The following is a 13,488-nucleotide window of genomic DNA, read 5'->3' as shown; positions in this document are numbered from 1 at the left end:
TCATGGACATATTAAGATGACATTGATTGTGCATGTTTTTTCTTTCTTCTTGTGCAAGTTGTGCATAAAACATATTTCCTCTTACTTTAAGAGGACATGAAGGCACAAGAGAAAAGGTCTCATTTCCTTTCCTCTTAAGGATCCACTTAAGCGTAAGAAAATGGAAACCATGACAAAGGTGGACGAGGTCAGTCAATTCCACTGCTTTCCATATGCGGGTCAGTTGATTCCACTGTTTTCCATATGCAAGTTATGTGAAAATGCAAACTGGCCATTTTATAACATTCTCCATACTATAACCGGTACAATCTCTCGGACGCTCAAATGGCAGTTGTGAAGAACTTGCTGTATCCTTTCTATTGTCACAATTAAATCTCAATCTGCTTTTGTGTGGTAAATGGACTGCATTTATATAGCGCTTTCTTCCAAAGTGTTTTACAATTGATGCCTCTCATTCACCCATTCACGCACACTCACACACCAACGGTGAAAGGCTGCCATGCAAGGTACCAATCAGCTCGTTGGGAGCAATCAGGCGTTAGGTTTCTTGCTCAGGGTTAGGTGCCTTGCTCAGGGACACTTCGACACGCCCAGGGCGGGGGATCGAACCAGCAACCCTCCGACTGCCAGACAACTGCTCTTACCTCCTGAGCTATGTCGCCCCTTTTCCTGGGTGTAGAAATTCACCCCACCCCATGTTACCAAGGTTACACAGTGAGAAGGGCAAGAGTCAGTTAAACTCTCTAATGGTCTATATGCATTCCACAGGTATCACTTGTTCTATATCAGAGCAAATGTATATCTATTTCTATAAGTTCATTAAACACTGAACATTTTACTGTGTCAGACACAAAATTTCACAAAATGGACCCTAAATGTTCTCCCCCCCCCCCCCCCCCAAACTGCTAATAATACTGGTCTGTGAACACGCAATGTGATAGAAATCATAACTGGTAATAGTGCAGTAGAAATTATATTTCTAAATGAATGTCAGACCGGTTTGGCAGATGTTTTATATGACCTTTGCTAATAGGTATTCCCAAAAAACTCATTAAGCATTAAAAGCAGCTTTATATCTTTTCATTACTTGCACAAGGTTATGAGTTCTGAGCTTACTTAAATGTAAAAAATAGTTATTAAATCATAGTTATTCAATCAAAAAGTTAGGTAAAATGAAATAAAACTAGTCTAAATTAAGTTATATGACTGAATAACCTAAAAAATTAATTATTTATAAAAACTACTGCTGACAAGTTCACTGAGTTTTAAAGTAAACGTTATATTGAAATTAAATTGAGAACAAACTAAAAACATTAAAAACAGTTATGTATAACCTGGGGTTTGCACACCAGGTTGTTATCCATCCTTGTTAAATATTTTTTTTCCCCACTGAAGATAGAGATCACAGAACTTTGTCATAGAAATTGATGATATTAATGGTAAATATGACATATTTTTTCCGTTTCAGTTTCAGTAACATAACCGTACATTCAAATAGCTGTGTATCTATTGAAATAAACACGCAACACTGGCACAACGTATTACAAATATTTATATTTCTGTTTAGACCTTCGTATTATATTTGAGTCAATTCGATTGCAGTTGTGTAGGTGTTTGTTTTGACTTTGAGATTACTTTAGGCAAGTATTGTCATGCCGGTTCATGCCTTCTTCAAATGAAATAAAACTGTAGGCTATGTAAGATTTGGGTACAATTTTTATGAAAGTGCTGAATAAATATGGCATCGGGTAGGTTTATTAATCACAGGAGACCAAGCTGCTTATTTTCCCGGAGGTGTCAGTCCAAGGCTGGAGATTTTGAAGGGCGTATAAGGAAGTGTTGTGAAGGCATAGCGGGTCTGGGTTCACCGGGTGGTTCAGTGTTTTTTGAAAAGCCTCGTGCTGGAGTTGCACGAGGATTCGGTTAGCCTGCTGCCGCTCCGCTTCCCTTTCCTCTGTGGTCTGTCGTCTAAAACGAGAGAGACAGGGGGGTGGAGGGGAGAGAGATGAACCAGAGCTTCAGATCTTATTCAAACTTTCACTATATTAATATGATTATTAAATATACATTTTAAATTTTTCGAATGTTTTATTCAATCAGTAATTCATTATTTAACGAATACTACTACTACTACTACTACTACGAATAATAATAAATGATTTTATTATTATTATTTTAAACAATAAAATTATAGTTATTATTATTATTATTATTAGTAGTAGTAGTAGTAGTATAGTAATACCAGTAACAATAATAATTATCGTCTCCGTTATCATTATTGGCATTGGATAATTATATATCATCATAATTTTTTTGTCTTTTCTCGGGTTATTTGCACTTGAAATATTGCTAAACAATAACAAAGATATTGAATTTTACCAAATATATGTGTCACAGATTGAGAAGGGCCAATCAATTCAGCGCAAATAAAGCGCATCATTACTCAAAGCAAAATGCATCCAATCTGTACTCTACCACCTTTCAGTTTCTGTCTTTTAATCTTCATTTTTTTATTTAGTTTTTTTTCCTCCATTAACTTCATCAAGACTTTACCTCCATTTAGTTCTCCTGTTTTGGAACCATGTTTTGACTTGCGCGTCGGTCATTTTCAGCGATTTCGCCAGGCTCGCTCTCTCTGTGGACGCCAGGTACTTCTGTCTGTGGAATCTCTTTTCCAGCTCACAAATCTGGAGTCTCGTGAACGACGTTCTCGGCTTTTTCTTCTTGGGTGGTGTCCGGTTCTGATACGGGTGACCTATTCGGCGGGTTACAGTGAATGGTGAGAGGGCCGCTGGATTGGGAGACAAAAAAAAAAAAAAAACATTTAAAAAAGCCCAGGCAAACGCCAAAAATCAGCACGGCAGCATTAAATTACATCGGAAGCAGGGGGATTTGCAAAGCACAGCATTTGGCTATATATAATAATAATAATAATAATAATAATAATAATAATAATAATAATAATAAGTAGCAGTAGTAGTAGTAGTCATAGTAGAAGTAGTAGCAGTAGCAGCAGTAACATCATTACTAATGCCACGACCAATAAAATCGTCTTCGTCATCATCATTGGCATAATAATAATAATTACCATTATTTAGCACTTGTAATAATAAGGCGGAAGCTATATAAATTAATTCTCCTCCTAAAGAAACTTTAGTGTAGGCCTGTAGGCTATTCAAACAGCTAATGTAGACAATATAGACAGTAGCCTATATTGAATATCCTATCATATTGCCTTCCTTTACCCGTTCGTTTTCTCGTGTAATATAATGCACGAAGGAATTCACGTCCCAAAAGACATAAATAATATATCTCGAGACACCGAACACCGATTGAAATAACGAATACATAATACATAATTGAAGCGTATACTCCGCTATATAACATTGTATTATACCATTTTAATATATATGTCGCATACCTTTAGTACAATTGCGCTCACACTAGAAATTGAACGTCTGGACAATAATTTAGCTAAACGTAAAGGTAATTAAATTTTTCCCTCTATGCATATGCGAGCATATGTAACAGGAAAACATATTTTTTTAGCAATAACTAGGCCTGTACATTAGGACACAACAAATATCACGGAAGTTAGAGATTGTTAAACAACGCTAAACAGCTAAAGTGTGTTGATAAAATTGTTTCACTGCAATGTTCCAATTGTTTTAAATGCATAGTAAGAAAAGTTTGGAACAGCATATCCTGATTACCCGATTTATTTATTAGGCTGTAAACACGCGGCAGTGTAGAGATCAATTAAATTACCTCGCTCACGCCCTTTCAAATCCACGTTACAGATTTATTACGAACAGAAGAAAATATATATTCTGCGCAGAATAGAGATGAGGCAGAGTAATTTTTTTAATCAAGTTTAGGGATTTGTAATAATTTAGTACGTGGACTTCAGGCGCCCAATCACTACTTCGTGAGGTTTGAAGACATTTAGCAACTTCCATATTGCGCACGTGGCATTCTGTCGCGCATTACTGCATTTTTATGCTTTCTAAAACGTAGCCTGTTATCCAGAGGCGGTATCCTAGGGGTGACTTTTGACTAACCTAATCAAAACACTTCTTAATGCGTTGCCTATATATGAACTCCGTGTACTGTATGTCTTCCCAATCTATTTTAAGCAAGCGCAATATTAACTCTAACTGCCGTAGCAAAAAACATAGGCTAAGCATTTCGCTCGAAGTCGAAATTCTGCCTGAAACACACACTTGTCATGTAAACCTCCCATTTGTAAAAATAAATAAATAAAAATAAAAAACGGACCGTGGCAAACAAATTTCTGCAACTACTCATATAGTCACTGTTACCTGTAAATCTATCTTTCGTAAACCTTCTGTTACTCTCCATCCAAGGAAATGTTAATCCCGTGAGATTATTGATGGTGTTCACGGTTCCAATACTTGGCCCTGTACTCATGCTCGTGGGTATAGATGAATGAGCATTAGTTAGTGGACGGTGAGCTGGCACGCGAATCACTCCGGCCGGATTACTCCCGTTCACGTTCATACCCATATTCACATTGTAGGAACCGTTAAAAGACACGCCACTGCACGAGTTGCTATTGTATCCCCCAGCATTGCTGATGTTATAGTTGCCGGCCATCGTTTGGTAAGCACTGCCGACGATGCATCCTAAACCCCAATCCGACTCTGGGTGCCTGCCGTTGGGGATCATGCAGGTCCCCTGATCCGCACTGTTCAAGATCTGATCGATCCCGAAATTTATAGGCTCCGCTTGAGTCTGGTGGAGATGAGCTCCAGCTTGATCCATGGTCACTCGAATCCCCGAATACAAATGGGTCTCCGCGCCGTTCGCCTTTAAAAGAAGTAGCCCAAAACACGTCGAGTTGGTCCAGCTGCAGTCGATCTCAGTGCGTCTGGAGTGTCGCACGTGTGCGCGCGAGGGCTCAAATGAACTCCATGTATTTATTTTCTTCTTCACTTTTTGCCCGCTGGAGCCCAGAGAACATCAATCAAAACGCTAAACAGACAGGCCGATACCAGGCTGCGTTATTTAACTTCGGGACCTAATTGGCTTTAATCTCCGAGCTCCTAACACCGTTAATGAAAATTGGCTCACAAAATACCTTAAAATACAAACCGTGTAACCAAAACGTTCCAGCTTTCATTCGTCTTTTCATCCGTTCATTCGAAGTTCTGCTATCGGTAATGCTCATTTCCTTTATCATTCACATCTGATAAAAACAACCCGTGAAATGGCAACGAATGGAAATATAAAATAAATCAATAAAAAGGTCGCTCACAACGTGTTCGACACGAGATACAAGTAGATAGGGTATGGTATATAAAACCTGTCTACACGGACACGGAAAAGCAAGACGAAATTATACGAGTTCGATACTTTTCCACTTAAGGTTGACAAATCATCTGAAAGCAGTTAAACCAAATCTGACACCTCAGATCAAACTTCAAACCAGGTGTAATGCACGAATCTAACGCAGCAACGAATATCTTACTTGTGGTATTGTTTTTTTTTTTTTTCAATTGAGGTTCAAGTCGTAAGTCACGTTGATCGTAGATTGCTAACAATAAATTAATAATTGATAATTGTATCAATAACTGTTGAAACTGTGAAACTTATGAGAGTGAAGGTGAAGAATGTGATTGTGTGAAATAAACTTCTTCTATTTTAAACAAACAAACAAGCAAAAACAGTTAGTATTAAAAAAACAACAACAACCAAGAACAGCGAATATCCAATCTTATCTTATTGTTAATATGACAGAGATCACTATGAAAGTGAGCTTCGAGAACATTTGAACCTATTTTAAGGTCGGGACTGGTGTGTTTGGTTATATCGTTTACTTTTAGTCATTGCATAGATAACTGGGTGGAAAACGACTGAAAGACGTTTTAGCAAAAAAGTCTAAAATTGGTAGATTGGTAGATACGCAATGGAGGTTCATAGTGCCTACATTTAAATTATAAACCAATGCATCTTTAGAAAAATTGACTAAAAGAAAAGTACTTTATATTTGGGCTTTTCGCGCGGTCCTCATAAGCAGAGACAGAAACCTTTTACGTGACATTAAATGTAAAAACAAAATATATAAAATGTTATAATCACATGAAAATCTTAAATTGAACAACTAATTATGGTTCTATTCACAGCCTAATTCTGGCTGGTGTAAGTATCTTCAAAAGCATTACTTGTCCTTAATGATGTGTTTATTTGCTCAACCTCGTAATCTATTTTACCTAAATTCACACTAATCCAAATTAATTATAATAATAATAATAACAATAATAATAATAATGTCACGGTCGGCCTTACTCTAAATTGAGTCTTTAAATTGGACTTTATATCACCCTCTTTATCATAATATTACCTATCTGACAAGTCTATCTGGTTGTAGCTACCTGTTATTTTCCTGTCAGTTTCCCTCAATGGTGACTGTCTGACTGACTGAATGACTGAACAACTAAACGGCGAAACAGTGAACAAATAAATCAACGAACAAGACGAAAGAACTAATGAACAAACGAGCGAACAAACACCGTAAACTTTGAGTTCCTGTTAATAATATTGATCTTTACATTCGAATGTGTCTTCAATAATTAAACAGAGAATTTTAATTTCTTATGCGCTTGAATTATTTATCGAAATTTAATTTTTTTTTTTTTTTTTACATCTCGTAGGCTACACCTGCAGCTGCATTAAGTTGCTTTCCACTGGCCTCAGCCTTGCCACGCTGCCGGCTTCTTGTCTTATACGGCAACAAATTAATTTGTCCCGATCATTTTAAAGAGGACAGACTACCAGCAAATACAAAACAGCTGTGACACAATGATTAATGTTGGTGCCGACGCAAGTGAAGAGGAAGGGCCGGGCAAAGAGACGAGTTCCCTCAGCTGCTCAGTCAGTCCGATACCGGCTTTGTGCTTGCCCCCGCCCCAACTGACCCTCCACCACGTCCATCGGTTCAAGGCAATAATGCTTGATAATGACCCGCGTTTCACCACAATGAACAAAGCTGCACATACAGCGGGCATAATCTATATGCAACAGCGGTAAAACACTGCAATCTGCGTTTCGTGCGCGGAGTCAAGTGTTAAATCTCGTCACGTTTCAGATTTTCTCTGATTCTTACATTTAAAAAATTATACTGAATGCAAATGCTCTTTGCAATACTAATGTGGGATAACATTGGTAAGTACTGTCAGCAAAGGCCAAAAGAAACTACACTGAACATAGAAAAATAATCCCGTTTCTTTTGTGCCTTCCCCTAGGACATTTAGTTCATGTGGAAACAAAAGTATGTTAAAACTACTTTACAAAGTGGTGAACACAGTCACACTTCATAATAAACAGACATGCATATATGCTACTTATGCAAGTACACTTGTGGTAACTAAATAAGTACTGCAAAAATTGGCAGCTATTAATTAATTGACACACTATTGCACACTATTGACATGGTAACATTGGTATTTATTTTGTGTGATTCATTTGTAATTTTGGATTTTAATTAGCCTAATAACGAAACCATATACATTCCACTGAACTGTGTTTGAACTCATTGGACATACCTGTGATGCTTGGTATTCTGTCATGACAATATATAAATTCCCATCTAAGAATGTGTCAATAATATCAATTAAAACGGCATGACACATCTGATGTAGATTATGATGGAAAGACAACTTCTGGTAATCCAGACTGTAGTTGACCTCCACATTGATATCTATATAGTACACAGTAAAATGTCCAGTGTTAAATCAGCTCTCACAGAGAACATATGGTCCATATTGGACTCTTGTACTCTGTTAGAGTTCAATTAACACCGGGCATTTTACTTTTGTAGCAGAAATCAGGAATGAACCCAGGAGAGAAAGAGTAGAAATAGGTGACACAAAAAGCTTGACCATGAATTCATTTTATGGGCGACTCATTTTAGTGGCTCAGTAAATTTTGCACTTGTTTCTGGATTGCTTCAAAATGCCTTCCCCAAAAACATTCACTGTTAACTCCTCTGAAAACCGATAGCCATTAAGGTATGAATATCATTTCAATAACTTTCAGTTAGATTTTTTATTGTTCTTTTGGACTCTGCCCACTAATATGACAGTCTACATTCAGGGCACAGCAATAATAAAATAAAATCTTATATATAGTAACTGGCACATAATTTATGTGATTCCTTTGTGATTCAATATTAATGCTTATAGCAGTGTGGGGTGTAACCATTGCAACCATTTAACTTTCCGGGTAACATCGTACCTGAGTGAAATTGATGCTGCATTGTTCACAATGCCAAAGCAATTACTCAAGGTAATATGCTCCATTTTTTCGACTGTCAAGAGAGCACCCGAAATCACCCTTGACCAAACTTTTCTACATTAAATTGCAGATGAAATTACCTGAGTTCAATCTGGACTGACAGTAAGACTGTGACTGTGGTCTGAGGGGGTGGAACCTTTTTTTTGGGTGCACCAGTCAAAAACTGGGTGTGCCAAGGACACCCAGGACAGTGTGCCACTGGGCAGTGCCCACCGGCTTATGGACTCTCTCATTACCAAACAGAGGGCTCTGCTTTTTTAACATCCTGGCCTCCTCTTCTGTTCACTAATTTTGGGCGGAAAATTTCAAATGGAACTCTGGCTGAGCTCTAAACCACCTCTTTTCTACACACACGCAAACACATGCATGCACACACACACACACACACACACACACACACTCATACACACACTTATACACACACACATACACCCTTCTCTTGTAAGCCTTTCAGCCATTTTCCACACATCGTTGTTGACAGATCAAAAGGGGCACAATAATTTCCTGAGAACTGTGCGCTTCTCGCTTCAAACTTTAATGAAACATTCCTGCATATTAAAAACATAGCGGGCCGGTATTACGTAGTGAAATCGAGTCACGGCGGGTAAAGGGCATTATCTTGGCGAATGAATAATAACGCAAATTAACGAAGCGATACGATAATGCCTGTGCAGGTCGTAAAGTTCTCCGTACGTCTGAATAAACGGCTCCATGCATTCCAAGCTGTGTGGTCACATTAATCAAAGCGTCCCCTTGCGCGGGGGTCTAATTTGTCTTTTTTAATTATTTGTTACACCTTTCCTTTTTACAGCGCTGATTTTATTCATGATGCAAAACTTGTTTTTCATAAATATATTCATGATCATCGCACTGTAATATATATCGAGGCAACACCGCGCCATTATACATTTGCAACAACAAGCTCCAGTGGAGAATGAAAAAATGGAGAGCCAGGGTAATTGGCTTCTGTTTCAACCCCCTTGTCTCCCCAAAACAGCACCCCAATAACTAATACCTCTGTTGTCAAGGAGACTTTCAAAAGGTAGGGTTTCCCCGGTTATCCCTCACCCCCGACTACGCTCATTTAAGCTGAACCCCATACCAAAAACAAACACGTACCCAAGCCCAAACGTACAACACAGACTCAGCCTGCCTGGTGCCAAAGCTAGTCCCTAGTCCCAGGGGCCCCACACTTGACTTTAATGGAACTCATGTGATGGACGAAAGCTGTGGGTTTGAGTCATATGTCTCCACTAACGGACTCTGCGCGATGGTGAGTATATAACTAATTAATAGAACTTTTGCCTTTGCTTCAGCGCAAGTACATTCTGAATCTTGATTTAAAACTTGCTGTCAAAATTTCAAAACACACAATCACCAAAATTTGCAAGTGGTATTTTATGTTTTGTTTTCTGTTTCTGGTTAATGGTACTAATTAATTTATCTACAGATGCAAACATGATGCATAATTTTATGGGCATGATGGGTAATTTTATTAATTGGCTCCTTACTGAGGGAAAACACTAAAACAACACATTTAACTAATGCATAAGGTGTAGCTAACCTATTTTATTATGCAATTATAGCATATTACACAGCTGTGTAAATATGATTCATAATAATAGCATTAGAAATATTACTATCATCTTAATTAATCTATAGAGAAATTCTGCTGGAAAAAATAATTTAAAATAATTAAAAAACTTTCAACAGGAAATTGCTATAAATTATATTAAACTTAATAAGCAAGATAGTATTTCAATACATAAGTAATAGATAAATACTTAAATTAAAATGCCCAGACCCGCTGTAGGACCAAGGGCCAAGGCAACATCCATCAGCAACGACATCTCCTAACACAAGGAGATTAAAACATTTTAAGACTGTATAGCATGGGCATGTTGGATGAGAGACTGTGATATAGAAGCCCCAATGCCCTTATTTACCCATGAGCCAATGGTTCCATTTCTAACTCACAGAAACCTTCTATTGGGGGGTGGAAAGCAGCTATTCTGAGATCTGGTGCTTTAATTCCCAAATGGACATTACGATATTGTGTCCCAATTGTTTCTTCTCTTTCCACAAACAGTGCTCTCCACCATAAATCTGAATATTGAGGGGAAGAAATGCAATACTCTAACGGCTTCAATATACAATTATTTAGAATAAACGTAACTTTTTTAAAGTAACAATTTGCTATTTTTCACATACAGATGGGTGATAAATATCAAAACCTTTCTGATATATTGAAATGTTTCAAGCAAGATTTAATTTGAAAACTGACCTACATATTATTGTAATAATACACACACATACATGCCCTCACATACAGCACACACACACACGAACACCACATGCACACCAGGGACAGTGGAAGGGATGGGGGGGACCCCATAAAACAAACACTTATTTCAGATAATCACACTTGTCAATCGGTCAATTCACCGAGACCCAGTAAATTGCGACGGTTCCAGGCCCCTCTCTGTGCACAGAAAAGTCACACTCTGCCTGTGGAAGAACTGACAATTATTTCAGTCACAAGCAGAAGTCCTCACACTGGAACCCCCCCATCAAAATGGGAACCGCCAAATCTGAGTGAGCGCTACGTGAGCCCGCCCCACTCGGGGAAAATGTGTTCGCGGGTGTGATGTACATTAATGATACCCACCGACGCCATAATGCCTGCGGGCCTCCCAGTGGGAGGGCGCGTTTCATTGGGCTTAATTGAACAGTACGTTTGTAAGACATCAGTGAAACACAGAAGCAGTCAATTTGGGAGGGAATTGAGATAGCCTCGCTATGGGCAGTCTCTATTGCTTAGGAGGACTGCCTGTCTGGCTGACAGGTTGAAGATTGATTACCTGGCCCTTGTTGCGTTTATAACTTGATCAGCTAAATTAAACCCTTGACTGCCAGGGACCCGTCCAAGGTCTGACTCGCTAAATTCAATTTAAACACTCGTTCTCCATATCTTCCTCTCTTCCTCTTATCGCCCAATTGCTTCTTTGTTCACGTCCAAAGAACCAAAAAATAAATAAATAAATAAACTCTGCTCAGAAAGTATTGCGAAAAAAAAGAAAATAAAAGAAAAACTGTCTCGATCCTCCAACTAATTCCTCAGGGAGATGCCTGTCAGCTGACTTTGCAGCAGCCAATGGCAAAAGGTCGATAAGTAAGACACATTAATGTACTAAAGACTTAATGAAGTTCAGGCAAACATGAAGGTGGGGGGAATGTTGCTTATGTTATTAGTTTATGGCAGATTAATGGGGATAATCATTCAAGTGATGGAGATAGATTACCCTCTCCAAGCTGGTCCTCTCTCTCGCTCACCCAACAAGAGGCAGCGTGGGGTCTGGCAGTTGGAGCTGGTCGACTTCATTAGAAGGCCTTAACCCTGCTTGATAAAAGAGGAAGGAATTGGCCAAATAAATTGGATCAACAAAGTAAAGTACCTGCAGATTAGATTTAGGGGAGTTGACAGTTACGCCACCGTTTATTTTGGAACGAGGACGAGAAAACCGATAAGTGCTCTCCTCCAATACACGTCTTTAACTGCTCGAAAGCATTGCTACGCACAACACAGCCCCGTAAATAATTTAAAAGCAATCATTTTGCAGTGTAGGGGAGCGCGTGTAGAAAGATAGCTCGCCTTAGCGATACATTAATTCAGAAACGTACAAATACAATTTCAAAGGAGGGCCGTCTCTTTTGTATTCCACGTGATGTTACCAGTAGGCTATTCTCAAAATAACGGTATAGCAGACCTTAACACAAGCCTGTGTAGAACTGAGTTCGGAATAGAGGCTGCAGGATTATACTGGAGTACAAAAAATCCAAATCATTTTCTTCCTTCCTGGTGCTGATTGGTAAACGAAAATACAACCAAAGCTGAAGGTGGTTCAGTTGTGTTGGAGTATTCTTTTTCTCACTGCAAAAACCAAAAAACAAGCTAATCTTAACAAGTATTTTTTGTCATATATTAAGGCTTCACATCTTATTTATTCTTGTTAATTATTTATATATTTACTTATTGATAAATAAGACAAAATGATTGCCAATGAGGTGAGACAGTTTGACTTATTTTAAGATTTACCAATGGGGTAAGACAATTTCACTTGACAATCAAAAAGTAACTTACAGCAAGTTAATATTTTCTACTTGAGGAAGAAAAACATAGGATTTTAGGTCTCATTACAAGACTAAAAACTTTTTTGCAGTAGCCTACTGACATACATTTGTCTTGATTTCTGTGAGGCTTGACGTTTGACTAAGCGAAACTAATTGGTCCAACAGAGTGACCGTGTCTTCACTACCGTTGAAATGAAACCCACATCTGTAGTGAAAGACCTTGTCTTGTCATCAACCATAGTTTTGTCCTTGAAGGAGATATTCTACTGTAGATGGCCTCCAAATGGAAACCACTGCTCTCGTAGTCGATCAGCAAATTCCCCGTGTCCCAGTTTATAGGAAATCTGAAGAAGGATACATGACACATTTTTCCCTCGACAACCACATTCAAAGTAGGGAATTTATTGAGCTTTGCTTCAGCGTCTCTAGTCAAATTTCCCATAAGGATGCATACATGCATATGTCCACACAGCATCCAAACGTATATGTTATAAACTGAGAGAGAGCAATGCATGTCTCTCAGTGAAACAGACTGCCAGTGTCAATGCTGTGGCCTGCTCCTACCTAAATTAGTGGGACCACTGAAAACAAATGTCAGTGCAAATGCAATAAACTGGAAGTAAGACCTAGATAGGTAACCTGCAAAGGGCTCCAGTGGTGGCGCCCATTGCCTGTGACAGGTTCTCCCCCAAATTTCAGACACTGCTTCAAGGCTATTGGCCAGCTGCTCAGACAGGATATTGCATCTCTGTGATGACAATAAAAGTGCCAGAGTCTGATGGCTGAGAGGCTGGCGCATTAGAGGCAGTCCACCGAGAGCTTTAATCACTGTCTGCCTTCCTCCTGCCCACTTGGAAGTGGATCTGCCTGTCGGTGGGGTTGTGGGGGCGGAGACAGATTAAGATAAAGAGCAGACGGCTGTGTTGCGCGCGCAGTGCGCGTGCGCGCTTCCCAACCGCCGCTCTGTCGCGTGCCAGGGCCGGAACACTATCGCGGACCAGAATGGAGGCAAGCGCTACACGAGCTAAAAACGCAGCTATC

The 13,488-nt window shown here is 39.0% G+C and overlaps 1 protein-coding gene across 19 annotated transcripts in view; it reads right to left on the bottom strand.

Annotated features, from left to right (window-relative positions):
* Window positions 1–1,534: 1,534 nt before the first annotated feature.
* LOC135243619 (T-cell leukemia homeobox protein 1-like) overlaps window positions 1,535–13,488 on the bottom strand; it is a 96,666-nt gene continuing 84,712 nt past the window's right edge. For 16 of the 19 annotated variants that reach the window (XR_010326728.1, XR_010326742.1, XR_010326729.1 and 13 more), the window contains one exon: window positions 2,655–2,791. Coding sequence is in view for 1 of the 19 variants with exons in the window: in XM_064315576.1 (XP_064171646.1) it covers window positions 1,758–1,968; window positions 2,554–2,791; window positions 4,323–4,785 (912 nt within the window). In the remaining 18 variants the exon portion in view is untranslated. Of the gene's footprint in view, window positions 1,969–2,553; window positions 2,792–4,322; window positions 5,422–11,618; window positions 11,717–13,488 lie in introns of those variants that run through there. The other 3 variants (XM_064315576.1, XR_010326705.1, XR_010326706.1) reach the window with 3 other exon arrangements.

This window comes from Anguilla rostrata, chromosome 2 (assembly GCF_018555375.3).
Source record: "Anguilla rostrata isolate EN2019 chromosome 2, ASM1855537v3, whole genome shotgun sequence".
NCBI classification, from domain to species: domain Eukaryota; kingdom Metazoa; phylum Chordata; class Actinopteri; order Anguilliformes; family Anguillidae; genus Anguilla; species Anguilla rostrata.
This window is presented reverse-complemented; position numbering and strand designations above follow the sequence as displayed.